Genomic DNA, 17,651 nt, shown 5'->3' with positions numbered 1-17,651 from the left:
ATCTAAACTGGACTTTCAGTCGAAGCAGAAGATAATAAGTAAGGGGAGACCGACGCCGGCGCTAACGGATTTGCTTCTGACGAGGAGACGGAAGACTCGGTCTGTTCAAACGGAGTGTTACACACAAAAAGGCTGGCTGTCTGGATGTCCACTAAGGGAGCGCCTTTTCTGCTTTTCCTGCATTCTTTTCTCAACTTCTGACAATCAAACAAGAGCGGTCGGCCACTCACATTCAAAGTCAAATTGCACTAAAAACATTGGAGAAGTCCAGGATAGATTTGAATGAACAGCAAAGATTCAACATCAGCATCCACAATGCTAAGGTAAAGGAAAACCACTCAGCGCCGCATGGACTTCATTTATGAGTAAAGGTAAGAGATAATGACGTTTTTTTTGTGCTTTTTTTCTATGCTACAGTTTGTATATGTAAAGAATGTTGATATGATATTTTAAACAAAACACGTTAACTGCTGTCAATAAAATGGTGAATAAGCTACTCTGTAGGGTTCTTCTTCTTCTTCTTCTTTCGGCGTTTCCCGTCAGGAGTCGCCACAGCGGGTCAACTCTCTCCATCTAACCCTATTCTCTGTATCCTCCTCTCTCACACCAACTACCTTCATATCCTCTCTCACTACGTCCATAAATCTTCTCTTTGGTCTTCCTCGAGACCTCTTGCCTGGCAGCTTCAATTCCGGCATCTGTCTACCAATATATTCTCTATCCCTCCTCTGTACATGACCGAACCATCTCAGTCTGGCTTCTCTGACCCTCTCTCCAAAACATCTAACATGAGCTGTTCCTCTGATGGACTCATTCCTGATCCTATCCATCCTGGTCACTCCCAAAGAGAACCTCAACATCTTCATCTCTGCAACCTCTAGTTCTGCCTCCTGTCTTTTGGTCATTGTAACAGTTTTTAGTCCATACATCATCGCTGGTCTCACAACTGTCCTGTACACCTATCCTTTTATTCTGGGTGATAGTCTTCTATCACATAGTACCTGAAATCCTCCAGCTTCTTGATCTCCACTCCCTGTAGCCTCACCGTTCCACCCGAGTTCCCCTCATTCATACACATATATTCTGTCTTGCTGCAACTAACTTTCATTCCTCTCCTTTCCAGAGCATACCTCCACCTCTCTAGGTTTTCCTCTACCTGTTGTCTGCTCTCACGACAGATCACAATGTTATCCGCAAACATCATGGTCCATGGGGATTCCTGTCTAACCCCATCTGTCAGCCTATCCATCACCATTGCAAACAAGAAGGGGCTCAGAGCTGATCCCTGATGGAGTCCCACCTCCACCTTGAACTCCTCGGTTACCCCTACAGCACACCGTACCAGTGTCTCACAGCTAGCATACATGTCCTGCACCAGTCAAACATACTTCTCTGCCACTCCAGACTTCCTCATACAATACCAGAGCTCCTCTCTTGGCACCCTGCCATATGCATTTTCTAGATCTACAAAAACACAATACAGCCACCTCCGGCCTTCTCTCAACGCAAATACTGCATCTGTAGTACTCTTCCTAGGCATAAAGCCATACTGCTGTTCACAAATGCTGACTTCTGCTCTCAGTCTAGTTTCCACTACTCTTTCCCATAACTTCATTGTATGGCTCATCAACTTTATCCCTCTATAGTTGCCACAATTCTGCACATCCCCTTTATTCTTAAAAATAAGCACCATCACACTTCGTCTCCATTCCTCTTCTCACTCTCTAAGATCCTGTTGAATAATCTAGTCAGAAAATCTACCGCTGCCTCTCCTAGACACTTCCACATCTCCACAGGTATATCATCAGGACCAACTGCTTTTCCACTCTTCATCCGGTTCATGTTTGTAAATCTGACTGATGACGTCAGTGCCTCACCAGCCATGAACCTCACCCCACGTCACTGATATATATATATTGGTTTATGGCTATTAGAAAATATCTTATTATGCAGAAATGCGGTATAAAGAGAAGTGCATCGCAGATGGATAACTCGTGTAGTGTTAAAATACACTCGCGGGAGCGCATCACGTGACGACAAAGGGATGCCCAACTCTGTACTCTCCCGCTGACATCCCCCGCGCGTGATCGATCGCGCACCCCGTGGCTTTGTCCGAGGCGCGGCCCGGCACCACAAGTGCCCAAATTCCAAGAGTGTGTATAACAAGTCCTTATTAGGAAGTAAACTAGACTGTTGAGGCGATGGTATAAAATGACTGTGCCTCCTTGGCCCGGGGACAGAACCTCCTCAACTGCACATACGTTGGACGAGTCTCTGCGGATGTGCAGAGGGGGTGAACAACCCTCTCGGGGTGACATTCATTCTAGCATGGGATATCTCATAAGTGTATTTCCTGACATAGAATAAACAATTCTTGCTTGATCAGTTCCTGACCATTATGACATTTTTCCTGAATGAAATCTGAACACACCGGGACAACAAAGTCCCGTGGTGGGAGCCACAAAAACAGATGGTAGCCACAATAAATGCCTTTAGGCAAACAGCTGTGACACATAAAATGCATCAATAATAACCTTATAAACTTGCAGTATTACTTAGAAATATAGTAGCATTTTACTCACCAAAAATTCTGATCATTTGTAGATAAAATCCATCCTCCTTTCTTTCCTTAAAAAGAGTTGAATTATTCTGTCATTCAGCTCCAAGCGCTCCCAGCAATAAAATTTGCAGTGTATCTCGGAGCCTGTGAGCCAGGGGTACCGGTCGTAGTTCGTGGCTTGAAAATGTTGGACAAATCCTTTTCCTGGTTGTGACAGGTTCGTTAGCTTAGGAGTTACCCGACCTTTCCTTACTATGTCCAACTTTTCTTCAAAAAGAAAATCGCTTTAACAATATATTAGTTACTAAATTCGTTTCTTCGCCTCCTGCAGCTATTGCGGGTTGACAATACCAATATTAAACAAACCTAACTATATTTCTGTTTGCAGCTTGCTAGTGTGCTTCTCCTCGCTTATTCACTTGTCCACTCTCCGACTATGCAATCTGAGCGTGTGAATACGCTGTAGCCTGCTGGAAGGCTTTGATGTCACCAACTCAAAATCTGATTGGTTGAAGCAACAGCGTCATAAACACTTATTTTTTCTGAAAAGGGCTTTCAGAACTGATTGTGCAGCCCCCCAGGCAGATTTCTTAGACTTTGACCCTGCCTGTCAACATATGATGGCTGAAATGTGATTGGCTAAATGCTTTAATATGAAAATGCGTGTCTGGAAGCAGCACAACCAGGAGAAAAGCCATGAAAGGAAGTGAGCAGACCATTTGGAATTACTTTGCAAGTATTCATGGACAAAATATAATTAACGTTTGTGATTCAGACATTTTCTTTGGCCAGCAGAGAAGGCCTTGCAGGCCCTGATGCCCCACCACTACTGATATATATATATATATATATATATATATATATATATATATATATATATATATATATATATATATATATATATATATATATATATATATATATATATATATATATATTGAATACTCATTTCAGCCGCTTGCATCCGTGATCTGGTTCTTTCAGTCACTACCAACAGCTTGTGACCATAGGTTAGGGTATGAATTTAGATTGACCAGGAAATTGAGAGCTTTGTATGTTGTCTCAGATCATTCTTCACCAACATGGACTGATGAGAAGTCCGCATTATGGCTAACATTACACCGAACCAGCTGATGATCTGCTCCATTTTCCCCTCACTTGTGAACAAGACCCAGAGATTGAATAATACTAATGTATTATATATGGTTTCTTTTGAAAGCTAAATTTCTTGATTTAAGAAAGGAATAATCTATTTGTAATGTAAGGAAAAGTCTGAAGTGATTGATTCTTCTTCTCTTCTCGGCTTCTCCCTTCAGGGATCACCACAGCGGATCAACCTTCTCCATATAACCCTATTCTGTTCATCCTCCTCTCTCACACCACCTACCTTCATAACCTCTCTCACAACATCCATAAACCTTCTCTTTGGCCTTCCTCTAGCACTAGAAGGACTAAGGATGGATCATTTGATCCATATGCCTTTGGTGACGCAACGGGATCATTTGATCCCCCTGCCATGGAATGTGGTCTGTCCAGTATGCTAATAATGTGGCAGCCCTAATGCTGGGAGTTGAATGCAGTTTATCAGAGGAGCAGCTCTGAGGGGAGGGGGGAGAAAGAAATGTGAATCAGTTTTACATGGATTTCACCGGATCAAGGGTAATTGTAACTTCATTGCTTCTGACTTTGATTTTCCTCTTGAAAGCTTGAATGTTCTTGTTTTTTTTTTTTTTTTTTGTGAATATTCTGCATTGCTTGATGCTGGATAACCACATATTTATCATTTTTGTTGAGCTCAATTAAGTAAGAGACATGAAAATAAGGGAATGAAAAATATACAAAATAGAAACTTTGCTTTTTTTGAATGGTCTGTTTATTTTATTGAAACAACATTGTGACAAAAACACAAGATCAAGAAGCTGGAGGATTTCAGGTACTTGGGGTCAACAGTCCAGAATGCAGCCTCAGGGCGGCACTGGCCCGTGCCTCTCCAAGCCTGCCTTGGGGGGGCACGGAGCAGTGTCTCCCTGTGCCGGTCCCAAGCCCGGATAAATGCAGAGGGTTGCGTCAGGAAGGGCATCCGGCGTAAAACTTTTGCCAAAACCAAATATGCGAGACAACCAAAACTATACCATACCGGATCGGTCGCGGACCGGGTTAACAACGACCGCCATTGGAACTGATGACCTACAGGGTGCTAATGGAAATTGGGCTACTGTGGGTCGAAGAACAAGAACAAGAAGAAGAGGAGGAGTGCGTGTTCGGAAGCAGAGAGAGAGGAGGAAAGGAAAGAGCCTGGGACTGAGAGTAGGGACTTTGAATGTTGGGACTATGACAGGGAAAGGTAGAGAGTTGGTCGACATGATGCAGAGAAGGAGGGTGGATATACTGTGTGTCCAGGAGACCAGGTGGAAAGGTAGTAAGGCTAGAAGCTTAGGAGCAGGCTTTAAGTTGTACTATTGTGGTACTGACAAGAAGAGAAATGGAGTAGGAGTTATCTTGAAGGAGGAGTTTGTTAGGAACGTCCGAGAGGTGAAAAGAATGTCGGATAGACTTATGAGTCTGAAACTGGAAATTGAAGGTGTGATGCTCAATGTTGTTAGTGGCTATGCCCCACAGGTGGGATGTGAATCTGAAGAGAAGGAGAAGTTCTGGAATGAGTTAGATGAAGTGATGCAGAATATTCCCAGAAATGAGAGAGTGGTCATTGGTGCAGACTTCAATGGACATGTTGGTGAAGGCAATAGAGGGGATGAAGAAGTGATGGGCAGATTTGGTATCCAGGATAGGAATGCAGAGGGACAGATGGTGGTAGATTTTGCAAAAAGGATGGCAATGGCTGTAGTGAATACCTTTTTCCAGAAAAAACAGGAACATAGGGTAACTTATAAGAGCGGAGGTAGGAGCACGCAGGTAGACTACATCTTGTATAGACAAGGTAACCTGAAAGAGATCAGTGACTGCAAAGTGGTTGTAGGTGAGAATGTAGCCAGACAGCATAGGATGGTGGTTTGTAGGATGACTCTGGTGACAAGGAAGATGAAGAGGACAAAGGCAGAGCAGAGGACAAAATGGTGGAAGCTGAAAAAGGAGGAGTGTTGCATGGTTTCCAGGGAGGAATTGAGAAAGGGTCTGGGTGGTCAGGGTGAGCTTCCAGATGATTGGACAACTACAGCTAGTGTTATCAGGGAGACAGGTAGAAGAGTACTTGGTGTGTCATCTGGAAGGAAAGTAGATAAGGAGACTTGGTGGTGGAATGAGGAAGTGCAGGAGTGTATACAGAGAAAGCGGTTAGCGAAGAAGAAGTGAGATACTGAGAGGACTGAAGAGAACAAACAGGAGTTCAGGGAGGTGCGGCGAAAGGTAAAGATAGAGGTAGCAAAGAAAAAACAAAGGGCTTATGATGACTTGTATGCTCGGTTGGATAGTAAGGAGGGTGAGAATGATCTATACAGGTTGGCGAAACAGAGAGATAAAGATGGAAAGGATGTACAACAGGTCCGGGTGATAAAGGACAGAGAGGGAAATGTATTGACAGATGCTAGAAGAGTGATGGGAAGATGGAAAGAGTACTTTGAAGAACTGATGAATGTGGAAAATGAAAGAGGCAAGGGTAAAAGAGGTGATTATCGTAGACCACAAAGTAGCAAAAATGAGTAAAAGTGAAGTGAGGAAGGCATTGAAGAGGATGAAGAGTGGAAGAGCAGTTGGTCCTGATGATATACCTGTGGAGGTGTGGAAGTATCTAGGAGAGGCAGCGGTAGATTTTCTGACTAGATTATTCAACAGGATCTTAGAGAGTGAGAAGATGCCTGAAGAATGGAGACAATGTGTGATGGTGCCTATTTTTAAGAATAAAGGGGATGTGCAGAATTGTGGCAACTACAGAGGGATAAAGTTGATAAGCCATACAATGAAGTTATGGGAAAGAGTAGTGGAAACTAGACTGAGAGCAGAAGTCAGCATTTGTGAACAGCAGTATGGCTTCATGCCCAGGAAGAGTACTACAGATGCAGTATTTGCTTCGAGAATGCTAATAGAAAAGTACAGAGAAGGCCAGAGGGAGTTACATTGCGTTTTTGTAGACCTAGAAAAAGCATATGACAGGGTGCCAAGAGAGGAGCTCTGGTATTGTATGAGGAAGTCTGGAGTGGCAGTGAAGTATGTTTGACTGGTGCAGGACATGTATGCTAGCTGTGAGACACTGGTACGGTGTGCTGTAGGGGTAACCGAGGAGTTCAAGGTGGAGGTGGGACTCCATCAGGGATTAGCTCTGAGCCCCTTCTTGTTTGCAATGGTGATGGATAGGCTGACAGATGAGGTTAGACAGGAATCCCCATGGACCATGATGTTTGCGGATGACATTGTGATCTGTAGTGAGAGCAGACAACAGGTAGAGGAAAATCTAGAGAGGTGGAGGTATGCTCTGGAAAGGAGAGGAATGAAAGTTAGTCGCAGCAAGACAGAATATATGTGTGTGAACAAGAGGAACTCGGGTGGAACGGTGAGGCTACAGGGAGTGGAGATCAAGAAGCTGGAGGATTTCAGGTACTTAGGGTCAACAGTCCAGAGCAACGGAGAGTGCGGAAAAGAGGTGAAGAGACGGATCCAAGCAGGTTGGAATGGGTGGAGAAAAGTGTCAGGGGTACTATGTGATAGAAGACTATTGGCCAGAATAAAAGGAAAGGTGTACAAGACAGTGGTGAGACCAACGATGATGTATGGACTAGAAACTGTTCCAATGACCAAAAGACAGCAGACAGAACTAGAGGTTGCAGAGATGAAGATGTTGAGGTTCTCTTTGGGAGTGACCAGGATGGAGAGGATCAGGAATGAGTCTATCAGAGGGACGGCACATGTTCGATGTTTTGGAGAGAAGGTCAGAGAAGCCAGACTGAGATGGTTCGGTCATGTACAGAGAAGAGATAGTGAATATATTGGTAGACGGATGCTGGAATTGGAGCTGCCAGGCAAGAGGTCTCGAGGAAGACCAAAGAGAAGATTTATGGACGTAGTGAGAGAGGATATGAAGGTAGCTGGTGTGAGAGAGGAAGATACAGAGAATAGGGTTAGATGGAGAAAGTTGACTCGCTGTGACGACCCCTAACGGGAAAAGCCGAAAGAAGAAGAAGAGGGGTCAACAGTCCAGAGCAACGGAGAGTGTGAAAAGAGGTGAAGAGACGGGTCCAAGCAGGTTGGAATGGGTGGAGAAAAGTGTCAGGGGTACTATGTGATAGAAGACTATCAGCCAGAATAAAAGGAAAGGTGGACAAGACAAAGATGAGACCAGTGATTCTGTATGGCCTAGAAACTGTTACAATGACCAAAAGACAGGAGGCAGAACTAGAGGTTGCAGAGATGAAGATGTTGAGGTTCTCTTTGGGAAGGACCAGGATGGATAGGATCAGGAATGAGTCCATCAGAGGAACAGCACATGGTAGATGTTTTGGAGAGAACCTCATCGTTCCACCCGGGTCCCTCTCATTCACACACATATACTCTGTCTTGGTGCGACTAACATTCATTCCTCTCTTTTCCAGCGCATACCTCCACCTCTCTAGATTTTCCTCACCCTGTTCATGCTCTCACTACAGATCACAATGTCATCTGCAAACATCATGGTCTGTGGTGATTCTTGTCTAACCTCATCTCTCAGCCTTTTCATCCCCGCTGCAAACAAGAAGGGGCTCAGAGGTGATCACTGATGGAGTCCCACCTGCACCATGAACTTCTCTGTTACCCTGACAGCACACCACTGTCTCACAGCTAGCATACATGTCCTGCACCAGTCTAACATACTTCGCTGCTACTCTAGACTTTCTTATACAATACCAAAGTTCCTTTCTTGGCACCCTTTCATATGCTTTTCTAGGTCTACAAAAACACAATTCAGCTCCCTCTGTGTACTTTTGTTTCAGCGTTCAAAAAGCAAATATTGTTTCTTTAGTAATCTATCTAGTCATGAAGCCATACTGCTGTTCACAAGTGCTGACTTCTGCTCTCAGTCTAGTTTCCACTACTCTTTCCCATAACTTCATTGTATGGCTCATCAACTTTATCCCCCTATAGTTGCTGCAATTCCGCAATCTCCTCCCTATTATAGTGGACTATACTTCCGCCTGTCACATGGAAGACTGGGGTTCGATTCCCCGACGGGGAATGCAGCCTCAGGACGGCATGGAGGGTGTCTTCCTGAGCTAGCCTTGGGGAGGCACAGGCCAGTGTCTCCTGAGCTGGTCCTAAACCCAGATAATTGCAGAGGGTTGTGTCAGGAAGGGTGTTAGCCACAAAACAAACATGCGAATCAGCCATAGTAACCAGATAATACCGGATCGGTCGAGGCTCAGGTTACCAACGACCATCCTTGGTACCGATGACCTACAGGGAAGCAAGGGAAAATGGGCTACTGTAGGTCAAAGAAGGAGAGGAGGAAGGCATGTTCGGAAGCTGAAAGAAAAGAGGAAAGGCAAGAGTCTGGAACTGAGAGTCAGGACTTTGAATATTGGTACTATGACAGGAGAAGGAAGAGAGTCAGTCGACATGATGCAGAGAAGGAAGGTGGATATACCGTGAGCTTAGCAAACCTGGTGGAAAAGTAATAAGGCTAGAAGCTTAGGAGCAGGCTTTAAGTTGTACTATCATGGTACTGACAAGAAGAGAAATGGGTAGAAGTTATCTTGAAGGAGGAATTTGTTAAGAACATTCTGGAGGTGAAAAGAATATTAGATAGACTTATGAGTCTGAAACTGGAAATTGAAGGTGTAATGCTCAATGTTATTATTGGCTATTCCCCGCAGGTGGGATGTGAGTTAGAGGAGAAGTTCTGGACTGAGCCAGATGAGGTGATGCAGAATATCACCAGAGATGAGAGAGAGTGGTAATTGGAGCAGACTTCAAAGGGCATGTTGATGCAGGCAATAGAGGGGATGAAAAAGTGATGGTCAGATTTGGTTACAGGATAGGAATGCAGAGGGACAGATGGTGGTAGACTTTGCAAAAAGGATGGATATGGTTATTGTGAACACTTTTTTCCAGAAAAGAAAGGAACATAGGGTAACTTATAAGAGCGGAGGTAGGAGCACGCAGGTAGACTACATCTTGTATAGACAAGGTAACCTGAAAGAGATCAGTGACTGCAAAGTGGTTGTAGGTGAGAGTGTAGCCAGACAGCATAGCATGCAGGTTTGTAGGATGACTCTGGTGACAAGGAAGATGAAGAGGACAAAGGCAGAGCAGAAGAGAAAGTGGTGGAAGCTGAAAAGGGAGGAGCTTTGTATAGTTTTCAGGGAGGAGTTGAGAAAGGCTCTGGGTGGTCAGGGAGAGCTTCCAGATGATTGGAAAACAACAGCTAGTGTTATCAGGGAGACAGGAAGGAGAGTACTTGGTGTGTAATCTGGAAGGAAAGTAGATAAAGAGACTCTGTGGTGGAATGAGGAAGTGCAGGAATATATACAGAGAAAGTGGTTAGCAAAGAAGAAGTGGGATACTGAGAGGACTGAAGAGAACAGACAGGAGTACAGGAGATACAGCATAAGGTAAAGACAGAGGTAGCAAAGGCAAAACAAAGGGCTTATGATGACCTGTATGCTCGGTTGGACGGTAAGGAGGGAGAGAATGATCTATACAGGTTGGTGAACAGAGAGATGGATAGGATGTACAACAGGTCCAGATGATTAAGGCTAGAGGGAAATGTATTGACACATGCTGGAAGAGTGATGGGATGATGGAAGGAGTACTTTGAGGAGCTGATGACCATGAGAAACGAAAGAGAAGCATGGGCAGAAGAGGTGACTATTGTAGACCACAAAGTAGCAAAGATTAGTAAAAGTGAAATGAGGGAGGCATTGAAGAGGATGAAGAGTAGAAAGGCAGTGGGCCCTGCTGATATACCTGTGGAGATATGGAAGTGTCTAGGAAAGGCAGCTGTAGAGTTTCTGACTATGTTAAATGGGATCTTAGATCCTGAGAAGATGCCTGAAGAATGGAGATGAAGTGTGATGGTGCCCATTTTTAAGAATAAGGGGGGGGTGTGCAGAATTGCAGCAACTATACAAGGATAAAGTTGATAAGCCATACAATGAAGTTATGGGAAAGAGTAGTGGAAACCAGAGTGAGAGCAGAAGTCAGCATTTGTGAACAACGGTATGGCTTTATACCTAGAAAGAATACTACAGATAAAGTATTTGCTTTGAGAATGCTAGTTGAGAGGTACAGAGAAGGCCAGAAGGAGCTGCATTGTGTTTTTGTAGACCTAGAAAATGCATATGACAGGGTGCTAAAAGAGAAACTCTGGTATTGTATGAGGAAATCTGCAGTTGCAGAGGAGCATGTCAGACTGGTGCAGGACATGTATGCTAGCTCTCAGACAGTGGTGCGGTGTGCTTTAGGGATAACAGAGATGTTCAAGGTGGAGGTGGGACTCCATCAAGGATCAGCTCTGAGACGCTTCTTGTTTGCAGTGGTGATGTACAGGCTGACAGATGAGGTTAGACAGGAATCACCATGTACCATGACATTTGCAGATGACATTGTGATCTACAGTGAGAGCAGGAACAGGTTGAGGAAATTCTAGAGAGGTGGAGGTATGCGCTGGTGAAGAGAGGAATGAATGTTAGTCGCAACGAGACAGTATATGTGGAGCCGTTTTTTTACATTTTCGCAGGAGAACATCCAGCACCTCCGGTGTCTTTGGCTGACTCCTGTTCTTCTTAATTTCACATCTCAATTTGACTTTTCTCTCCAGTGTTATCCTCCTCTCTCACCTCTCTCATGTTCGAATTGGAAGGGTTGCACAGATGACTATGGTGTTTCTTTGAGCTGTCCTCACTTTTTCCCAAGTGCCTTTTGTCTGCTTGTGAAAGAAAACTGTAAGCAGGGCAGTGGTTTTAGTCTCTGTTTAAAACTAGCAGCAACCCTTTTACCAGATTGGGCAGGCTAAATGCATCAAATGCATCAGAAAAGATGTGGCAAGAACATAGCTGCGTGTCCTTAGGAAGTTGTGCTTATCGACAAGCAACTTTCCACTCTTTTTTTTTTTAAATGAAATTCTTATTTTGATTATTACATAGCATATTATGGCGCATTTTTGCCCATTAGTCCTCCGAGACGGGGTTCCCTTCAAATGTGTGTGTCCGTGTGTGCGCGCACTCCAAAAGAGGTAGATTTCACAAATTTGATTATTGCAAAACTCTTCTGTACCACATGATGATGCCCTCGACCAATATTTCTCCACCGGGAGGGGCGACCGTGTCCCTCCCACAATAGACATTTGTGCATGACATCATCCGGAATTAAATGAAGAAAGTGCAGTAGAACAGCGTCAAGTAACTGAAGATACAAATTATAGTACAAGGAACTTTGTCTTCAACATAAAATTGACGGTGAAGACTTTTAGATGAGTGCCGCATTATGTAAGAGAAATTAGCAGAGGTAAACATATTAAATGAATAGAAAAAAAAAATGCTATACTCCATTAAAATGTTTTGAATTTTATCATCTAAAAAGTATGCCACACTCAGCATTTTAAAAGACGGTTCATTTAAGCCTCTTCCAATATCCGTTAAATTTTCTTCGGAAATTTAAATGGTCAGCAATAGCTCCATTCCTTCTCCTGACAGAATGCTGTTGACAGAATGGTTCGTTGAAAAAGTTTGATCTGTAAATGCCCTGGTCTCAAAAAGCTTGTATATATGAAAATGTAGTTAGAAGTAGCAAAGCGGATAAACAAACGAATGGTTTGTTTCCCGGCTCGATTCCCGGCTCCTCACAGTGTGTCAAAATGTTGTTGAGCAAGACACTGAAACCCGAACTGCTCCCCTGGCACTGGTAGATGGCCGCCGACTGCTCATGGTTCATCCATGATGGGTTAATTGCAGAGTATGAATTTCCCCAGGAAGGATTCTTCTCCTTCTTCTTCTTCTTCTTCTTCTTCTTCTTCTTCTTCTTCTTCTTTTCAGCTTTTCCCTTCAGGGGTCGTCACAGCAAATCAACCTTCTCCATCTAACCCAATTCTCTGTATCCTCCTCTCTCAAACTCACTACCTTCATGTCCTCTCTCACTACATCCATAAATCTTCTCTTTGGTCTTCCTCTGGACCTACAGTTTGGCAGGTCCTATTCGAGCAGGAAAAAATATTATTATTATTATTATTATTACAAATAATGATAATACATCAAAATGGTACTAAATATTCTTGAAAAACACAAAATAATTGTGTCATGGATGTAATATGAGGTTTACCACAACAAATCACGGAAAGCCTCTTTAAAACTATGAGACTATTTTCAATAAACTAACTTCCTCGATGGTATTTATGTAAATCCCATTTTGCATGATTATTACTTTTACTTTGAAGATATATACCGGATGTTGATGTCGTTGGCTTCACTGGCTGCTGTGATGATGTTTAGTGAAGCAACCCATTACAATCGACAGGCAGGAAAGCGACTAAGAGAGAGAACAGACCGTCTGGTCAGGAACAACGCCCCGTACTCTGCTGGTTTCAAACCTAACCCTGAGCCTCCAGACGGTCAGAAAAGCAATTCAAGTCATACACAAATCTTTTGAATTGATAGCGTATTTTTTTGAACAGAATATGGCTGATGTTGGTTTAAACGAGTCGTTCAACGAGGACATAGCGAATAGGTTCGCTCGCAAAGGTGCTTTGAGGCAAAAAAATGTTCACGAAGTCAAAAACCATAAATTCACTGCACGGTTCTTCAAGCAGCCGACTTTCTGCAGCCACTGCACGGACTTCATCTGGTAAGTACACCGCCTACCCCCAACTGCTGCCTGTTGCATATTGGATAACTTCAGTGTGATGTTACACAACTTAAGACTTCAACTTTCCATCTCGTTGCCGAATCTCTGCCGAACAACCTAGAGTACTGATATAAATAGACTTGGCTATGAATTCGTACGAAATATCCACTTAAGTGTCGAAATACCACCAGAATCCCATAAGGAAGCAGCAGACGCTGCTTATATTTGACTTCGAAAGGGTATTTGTAAAACAAGAAAGTGGTAATCGTTTCATCTGTACGTTCTATACCACATGAAAATAAAACTTGCTACATGTATAAGGAAAAATATACTCTTATGTCTGGGTCCCTCGGAAAGAGCTCATTTTGTGTGTACAAGGGGCACACTCTTGTCAACGATCAGGTAGACTGTATGCCTCGTTTACCAACCTTTGTTGCAGACAGGGTTGTGATCAGGTCTTTAGGTAAAATGTTTAATAACCTTGAGCGTTTTAGAGCCCTACACCCCTTGATTTTTCTCTCGTGTCACAAGCTTGACATGCTCTGCCAGTTATAGGTAATCTCATGCAGCAGTGGTTTGTGGTATAAATGATATGATGGGTCTTAACAGTTCACTTGAATTATTTGACGACAGTAATCTACAATTTCATAGTCAATTCACTGAAAGAAAATAGAAGATCAAATTAGTAACTTTCTGTAAGATTTAAACCATGATGGCATCTGTAAAGTGAGTACTAGTATCAATATCCAAAAGTAGTTTTTGCAATATAAGAAATTTTGCTATATATTATTTAACCCCGGGCTTTTGTTATCTCTTTTCAAGGAATCTCTTTTCATAGATTTTTTTACTGTGGTTGCTCTCATTCATACTCACAGGAAAAGATTGACAATGGAGAAACAGCCTTACAGTTAAAGGCCACAGAGAAATAAAAAAAATATTAAGACCGACTGCATTATCCTTGTTTATGGGTTCCATGTCCATGGCAGTTTTAAAACCAAAAGAATCCCCATGCCTTTGACTTGGACATTACTGTACCGTGTGCATTGAATAAGATTGAATGAAATTAGTTATTCTGTGTTCAGGAGCAACAGTCCAAATAAACAATAACTTAGTTCAGCTTTGTTTCTTTTCACAGGGGGTTTGGAAAACAAGGATTCCAGTGCCAAGGTAAAATTATATTGATTGATACCTGGCTTCCTTTAGTAGTTTGTGTCTGTTATACGTGTATCATTTGTAAGCTTATTTTACCATCTCTTAGAATGTTTTCAATATGACTAAAGACGATGTGATGGCCTGTGTGAATGACTGATTTCCATAAGGGAAATGACTTCCTACAAGTGAACATTCCATGTAGTAAAAACAGTCCCTGTTGTTTGGACCAAGGAGACTAGTGGCAGGGTGATGTTCTTTAGAATAAATTTAGAATAAAGAAATGAGAGACGAGGTAGAACAGAAAATATTACTGACAAGTAGTGGCTGACAGATACTGGAATTTTGAAGTCAATCCTCTCTTTTTATGTCATATATTATCTCCCCCATTGGTATTAATTGAAGTTATATGCTATAGGGCAGCGTATTATAATACGCCATAGTAAGTCAATAGCAAATCACTACATTGGCAATCACTAATTATTAGAATAACACATTGTATTTTTGAAAACATGAATATTCATCAATTGATTATCACAAAGAGATCAATTTAGTAATCAGAAGATACCGTTCTAGGACTAAAGTCAGAACAACACTGGGTATCCTGTTGAACCATTGGTACATTTTAGTTGGAAATGATAACCATGTTGATTTACAACTTCAAGAATAGACTTAATTGCAAAAAAGAGCATTTCACACAAACTGTTTAAAAACAACACATCGTCATCAGCTGTAGTAGGTACATGAAGTCATATGGTTTGCATTTGAGAACCTGACAATTACATCAATGTACATTCAATCAAATATTACTATCATATCATTGTTTATGAGTGCTCATCGAAAAATACAACTACATGGCCACATATTTTACATTTAAAAAGCTGTACTTGAAAGATTTTTGTTTTTTTGATGGAAGGCCAATATCAACTTTTAAAATAGTTTGATTGTTATACCTTTGGGGATACAAACATTCATGGTGACTCCCAAGTTGCGGAAATCCTCTGAAGGTTGATTTCATATCAACCTGGTAGCTTGAGCTTCAGCAGGCTATGTTGCCTCATGGATTTCCCCATGTAATCTTATCTAATGTGGAAAAGCTTTGGCTTGCCAAAAAACAGTTTGACTTCAATTAATCTCTTACAAGAGGATGCCAAACAAATGTTGAATGTGCATATATTTCAGATGCTTCAGTGTTTGGTTGTAAGTCAAGAGCCAATTTTAAATAGCACTCTCATTTTGAGTTTACATTGCTCCTGTTAAAGCACCTATTAGTAACTACGGATAGGTGTATTAAGCTGTCTAGTGGAAACCTCTGGGGCTCACACACCAGCTCATGGTCCTTCCACTCTAAAGATTTGACATTCAGAGTCCCTAGAACCAGCCTATGCAGCCAAGGATTGGACCACCAAGATACCCTACTTCAGCTACCACTCAGCTCACACTGCACCTGTTCCCCTTGTCCCCTGATAGATGATCAGCCCACGGGTCTCAAATTGTCCCTTTGGGCTGTGCATGAGCGGGCCCCATGGGTGTAGACCTGTGCATTACTGCTAGTCTTTGGGTGAACTCAAGATTAAACTGAGACTCTGTAATTACAAAGAAAGTCCTAGATTTTGGATTGTTGGTAATTTAACTTGTTTTCATATAAATTGACATTAATATCATCTTGACTGCTAACCCTTGTCTGGAGTTTAACAGTAACTTCTCTTCATATATATATATATATATATATATATATATATATATATATATATATATATATATATATATATTAAGAAGAGAATGTTGTTTATTCAAAAGTGACAGAAAAAATGTGCACTTCGTCGCTGAGGTGTGTCACAAAGTAAAGGAGCGGTCTCATAGTCCATCATTACATGAATCCTGTCTACATGCGCCTGGTGTTACAAAGTGTAAGGACACAACAGTCTCTAATCTCTTGTTTCATTGTTAGATCCAGCTTCAGGTAGTCCAGTGTGCTTTCTGGGGAACAGATGTTTGCCAGTAAAATAGATGAAAGCTGTATTCTGTGCAGATTAGGTCTTAGCCTAGCCATTAACCTGGACCTGCAGCCATCTTATGCCCCTACCCCTGTGCCAGTCTGTGTGGGAAGGGAGTTCCTCTGCTGCCTCAGTTACTGACCTCAGCTAGAAAATGTTGCTTCGCAGAGAAATTAAAGGGATCAAGTTCACTCAACCTGCTTTAGATGTTGGTATCTGACTGTGCTTGTAGCCAGTGAAGCCTACAGGCTTTTAATCCTACATGTAACACATTTGCTGGGTTTAAAAAAAGAAAAAAAAGCAGGTTTCATTCCGTGGAGCGCCATAAGTTATGTCATGACAAAAACCATTTTCAAAGAGAATAGCTTGTCCAAGTTATTGCTGTCATTCATAATTATGAATGACAGCAATAATTATGCATTCTAAAATCTTTTCTTCAAATGGATACAACCAAGTTTGTGGTGTCATTGCTGATAATGTTAAAGTGTTAAGGGAGCTTAAAAGTACATTTTATTTGAATGAAGTAAACATTGACCCAACTTTTCTTATTTTTGGATTTAGGTGGAACACTGGTTCTGTCGTTTGCATTTAGGAAATGTGCCTGCTTACTTGGATTAACTTTTGTCCTAGATATGGAAAACGTGGAACACTACGCTTTTAAATCAATGCTGTAACATTCATAGGTTGCTAATCCAACATCTGTCTGTTTTCAAAGTGTGCCTCTGGGATGGGTATTTGTCTATTTTTTAAGTGTGCCTCTGGGATGGGTATTTGTCCCAAAGCTGGATTGTCTGCATTGCCATGAACACAACTGTGTATTTTTCTTTGTTGATGAACTAAACCTTTGGATTACACTTGCTAAATTACAGCAATGGTAAGTGTTCCCAAAAGGTCACAACCCTATTGTGGTCTATATGGTCTATAGATTTACCTATAGGTGCCAATCCTCAATACCATCATAGATTGAAACATGTAATTAACGGGATTTACACCTTCTTTTTTTGAAAAGAAGTGTCAACATTTAAACATTAATATCACTGAAATATGTGATATTAATGTTTGGACATAGGTCCTCTTTCCCCCTCTAAACACAAAAATAAAGAATATAACAAGAGGATTTGGGGGGTGAAATTGGATCAAAATTACTCATTATTAAAAAAAAATCATCATAGTAGGAGAAGAAA

At 41.9% G+C, this 17,651-nt stretch overlaps 1 protein-coding gene across 4 annotated transcripts in view; it reads left to right on the top strand.

The window, feature by feature from the left end:
- Positions 1-12,859: 12,859 nt before the first annotated feature.
- The window catches only part of LOC147228647 (protein kinase C alpha type-like), a 111,337-nt gene continuing 106,545 nt past the window's right edge, over positions 12,860-17,651 (top strand). Inside the window, exons 1-2 of one of the 4 annotated variants that reach the window (XM_086156767.1) lie at positions 12,860-13,321; positions 14,457-14,488. In XM_086156767.1, the coding sequence (XP_086012893.1) occupies positions 13,155-13,321; positions 14,457-14,488 (199 nt within the window). In that variant the 5' untranslated portion in view covers positions 12,860-13,154. The remainder of the gene's footprint in view (positions 13,322-14,456; positions 14,489-17,651) is intronic. The other 3 variants (XM_086156769.1, XM_086156768.1, XM_086156770.1) reach the window with 3 other exon arrangements.

Source organism: Fistularia commersonii, chromosome 12 (assembly GCF_037954325.1).
Source record: "Fistularia commersonii isolate RoL2024-O1a breed Wild chromosome 12, RoL_Fcom_v1.0, whole genome shotgun sequence".
NCBI classification, from domain to species: domain Eukaryota; kingdom Metazoa; phylum Chordata; class Actinopteri; order Syngnathiformes; family Fistulariidae; genus Fistularia; species Fistularia commersonii.
Note: the sequence above shows the minus strand (reverse complement) of the source record. Positions and strands in the feature narration are given on the sequence as shown.